The 4,195-nt window shown below is 42.7% G+C and overlaps 1 protein-coding gene across 2 annotated transcripts; it reads left to right on the forward strand.

Annotated features, from left to right (window-relative positions):
- The first annotated feature begins 3 nt into the window (after window positions 1-3).
- On the forward strand, window positions 4-4,114 carry sla2a (Src like adaptor 2a). 2 transcript variants are annotated; one of them, XM_047583494.1, is made up of 8 exons: window positions 4-256; window positions 763-894; window positions 990-1,089; window positions 1,198-1,284; window positions 1,649-1,752; window positions 2,427-2,579; window positions 2,670-2,793; window positions 3,036-4,114. In XM_047583494.1, the coding sequence occupies exons 2-8, from the start codon at window positions 822-824 to the stop codon at window positions 3,157-3,159; spliced, it is 765 nt and encodes a 254-aa protein (XP_047439450.1). In that variant the 5' UTR covers window positions 4-256; window positions 763-821; the 3' UTR covers window positions 3,160-4,114. The 2 variants fall into 2 exon arrangements, with proteins under 2 accessions (XP_047439450.1, XP_047439452.1); XM_047583496.1 differs by having other exon boundaries at window positions 2,427-2,574; window positions 2,665-2,793.
- The last annotated feature ends 81 nt before the right edge of the window (window positions 4,115-4,195 follow it).

Below are 4,195 nucleotides of genomic sequence, written 5' to 3' on the forward strand. Positions count from 1 at the left end.
GCGGGAGGCCTCCTCGTTTCAGTCAGCCCACACTTTAAACAGCTGCGACAACACAGCAGCCTCGGTGGGAGCAGGGCAAAAGGACAAAACACGGTGGCACCGGTGGACCAGCCGGCCTGATTGGGACGTACGCATCTGTCGTGTCTGTGCGCTGAAGGCAGACGAGCATTTTTCACCCGGACGGTTTGGATTGTACTTGCTGCTGTGAGAAAGGCCTTTGGAGCCGCTTGTGCAGAATTCATTGGAACTGAAGGAGGTGAGCATGACATTTGCTTTTCTTTCTGTCTTCTTGTTCTTCTCGTTCAATGACTTGTCTTTTTCCTCCAGGATCATTATAAATGATGAAATATCAAATATCAGTAATTTCCACTTGTCAATGCCCATGCAATGTGACTAAATTTGATTAATTATTAATTAATTTATGGTAAAGAAGTCAAAGATAACTGAAGGTATTTTATTCTCATGCTGTCCAATAATAATAATAATAATAACAAAAATAAAAAAAAATAGCCAGCATTGTCGGAATAAAATCTCATCTTTCTACTCTCATAAAAAGCAGTTTTCACTCCTGCCATGGAAATTTAACACAGGATATCGAAGCCTCTTGTTGCGGTTAGGCGCCTTCCTGTATCACCTCGGTTTTGTTGCCGGGTAAAGACAGGATATATAGTGCAGGAGTGTAGTTAGATGAGACCTTTTCTAAATTTGCCTCACGCGCCTCAACTCATCTCGTGGCCGTCGTCTCTCTCTTTTCTTTCAAAGCTGCAACAGACGCACATAAAGAAAGAAGAAAACCTCCAAAAAGCGAGAAACCAAGGAACATGGGGACGTGTCCAGTCAGATGTCAGACGGACATGTCAATCCTTGAAAATCAACCCGAATCTGCGATGCCAGGTACGTCCCTCCAAACTCAAAACACAAAAAATATGCACAACTAAACAAAGTGAAATGTCACGTCTAACTTCACTCCTTTCCTCTCATCTCTGCAGACTTCCAGGACAGCATCACCGTCTCTCTCAATAACTACCCGACATTTGGACACACGGAACTGACCATGGTCATTGGAGAAAAACTAACCATCATATCAGAGTATGTGGTGCTGCCATCGGTGTTGCATCTATGTTTTTTAGCCAGACATTAGAATGCAATTAACTAATTATTATTATTATTTTTTGATTTTTTTTTTCAATCAAACAGTGATGGCGATTTTATGATGGTGAGATCATCGACCACGGGACGAGAGAGTTACATCCCCACCTCATACACTGCCAAAGTTACAGACAGGTGAGCGGCAGCCTCAAGGACAAGGTGTTAACACTTTATACGTCATTAGTGTGTAAGAAAGCAGAGGAGTTGCTCAGAACATGCGAGAGACGGGGAGTTCCCTGGAAGGTGGGAGGAGTCTCTGAGTAGGTGGCCTTAACCTCAGCGGCGGCGGGCGTTTGGAACATCTGTTCTCCACGGTGACACGATCAGCCCCTGCCTCCTGTAGTTTCAGTCCTCCTCCAGTGGGGAATGTGCTCTGATGTTTGTTCCAGTGGATTTTCCAGACGTGAACGCGACAGCAGACATGTCTGATTGTCTAACTGTCGTGATGACACCCATGTCTCAGTGTTGGCGCTGACGTGACTCTGTGACTCTTCAACAGGTGGCTCTTCACGGGGCTCGGCAGGTACAAGGCGGAGGAGCTGCTCCTGCATCCGAGTAACCAGACCGGAGCCTTCTTGATCCGAAATTCAGAGACACACAGAGGTTAGAGCGCTGTTTATGTTTTTCTTTGCAAATAGTATCTGGGTACACTGAAAATTTAGTGTATTTCTATTTCACTACATTTCAAAAGAAAACACTTTTGATTCAATACAGTTATTTTATACTTTCAAAATGCATTCATTCTTTTAAGACTAAATCTCTATTTTAAAAAATAATAAAGGTAAAATACAGTCTAGTTGGCAATCCCACTAAAAAGCCACTTCCTCTATAAATACCTTTGAATAATTTAGTCCATATTACACCTTTTTATGTATTTTTCTTTAATTTAATATAATAATTTCCCCCCACAAATTTAAATTTCTTCAAATACACATTAACATGAATGCAATATATTTTAGTCGTTACCAGCACCCTACTGTTTCACGTTTGAAATAAAAAAAATGAATATTTGAACCCGTGTATTATTTGAATAGCTTAATACTGAATACAAAATGAAAATATTAATGTATATTTTTAAGTAGCACTGGCCTATCGAACACATATAGAAACTAAGGGGTCCTTACTTAATCTCTCCATCAGTTTGGAGGTCCATGTAGTGCTCTATATGCAATTATTCTTTTATTCTGTACTTTTACTTCTGAATGGTCCATTTTTTATTTAACTGTGATGTCATTGTAAATGCTGAACCTCACACTGTCACGTTGTCCTACCTTTAGATTCCTACTCGCTCTCTGTCCTGAAGAGAACCAACCCTTCGTACATGGACAGCGTGAAGCACTACCGCATCTCCCGCCTCCACAATGGCTGGGTGTACATATCTCCACGGCTCACGTTCCCCTCCCTGCATCACCTGGTGGAACATTACGCAGGTCTGTACTGAGGTCGTGGCACTTTCCTCTTTCCCTCAGCACTCCTTAACCTTAACAGACTGACGCTGACATGCTTCCCCCCTTTTACAGAGTTCACAGACGGATTGTGCTGTCGGCTGACTCTGCCGTGCTTCATCCAGGGCGCGGACACGGACGCCAGGCCCGTCCCCACAACTATCAGGAGGCCTACCATCAACTGGAAGGACATTAGCAGGTGTGGTTGAGTCCCACTGTCTAGCGTTACTTCTCCTGATGACTGCCACTAGATGTCGCCATAATACTTGATTTGCAGCTCAACATGAGCGCCTGGTGGCAGCAAAAATGTAGATTCAACTATACAGCTGTACCATACAGTTCAACGTCTAATGAGAATATTTCTGGAACTTACAAGCATGTTTAGATCACCAGTCCTTTGAATAAAGTAATAGTCTAATCTCTTGTCTGTGCTTCATATAGGTCAGTGATATTCAAGAGGAAGAGAACAGAGTCTGGCCACTCTCTGGTGAGCGAGGGGCTGAGGGAGGCCATCAGCTCCTACCTCCAGATGACAGAGGGTCACGATCACAGCTGGGACACTTGAGCGGAGACGGTCTGTCAGTCAGAGACAATGAAGTCAGGCAGACGGAGCGGAGACACGATAACCATCCTGCCTCAGCTGCAGCACCGGGAAAGGCACTGGAAGAGGTCGGCTGCGTGCCCGCCCCGGTCTCATCTTTATGGACTGCCCTGGGATAGCAGGAGGGCAGAGACACTACACCACAGGTGTCAAACATGCGGCCCGCGGGCCAAAAGCAGCCCACCAGATGGTCCGATCTGGCCCTCGGAATGAATTCACAAAGTGCGAAAATGACATAGAAGACTGTGATTTTCCAATGAAAATAACTGCTAGTCCTAATTTGTCCAGTGTTTCAATAAGAGAAGTGGATAGAGCACAACGCTGCGACCCAGGAATAGACACCAATGTGCACAAATTGCACTTATTTGAGATTGTTTATTAAATGTAAACATTCTCCTAATTTACTTGTTCTTCTTTTGCACTAAAACAAATGGAAAAAATACTGATCCAGCCCATTTAAGATCAAATTGGGCTATATGTGGCACCCGAAATAAAATGGAAAGTTTAACACCTCCGCACTACACTGTGCGGAGATGTGACAAAGCGGAGACTGTACCAGCAAGAGGATTGTTTTTGTGTTGCCCGTGTGTGTCCAAAATTGGCATGCATTATTATTAGCCAGTGAGACCATTTGTTGTTTTATTCAAACTTAAATGTTTCTCTTAATTTAATAACTTAATGTGTATATGTAATTTGAATGCAATATTATATGTTAATATTATTGCTATATGATTGTTATCATGTTTGTGTTATTGGAATCCAATGAAGGATGTTAGCTATGAGACGAATGTGCAACTCATATAAATACCGTATAACTACACAGAAACAACAGAGTCTGTCCTATATTTCCTTTGGAACTGTATTGTGTGATGATTGCTATCTATAAAAATAAAAATAATGAAAATAAACAAAAACAAAATGACAAACTGCAGTTACTCGGTCCTGCCAGCAGGTGTCGCTTCATTACCTCCAACTGCTCATCAAAGCCTTCCACTACTTC

The sequence above is a fragment of the Mugil cephalus genome, chromosome 4, assembly GCF_022458985.1.
Source record: "Mugil cephalus isolate CIBA_MC_2020 chromosome 4, CIBA_Mcephalus_1.1, whole genome shotgun sequence".
Taxonomy (NCBI): domain Eukaryota; kingdom Metazoa; phylum Chordata; class Actinopteri; order Mugiliformes; family Mugilidae; genus Mugil; species Mugil cephalus.

What these genes read in the sequence shown, in the direction of transcription:
- sla2a (XM_047583494.1), top strand. Translation starts at nt 822, where the DNA reads ATGGGGACGTGTCCAGTCAGATGTCAGACGGACATGTCAATCCTTGAA. An exon ending in AAACTAACCATCATATCAGA is followed by an intron (nt 1,090 to 1,197) that starts GTATGTGGTGCT and finishes TCAATCAAACAG; the next exon opens with TGATGGCGATTTTATGATGG. An exon ending in AAATTCAGAGACACACAGAG is followed by an intron (nt 1,753 to 2,426) that starts GTTAGAGCGCTG and finishes TCCTACCTTTAG; the next exon opens with ATTCCTACTCGCTCTCTGTC.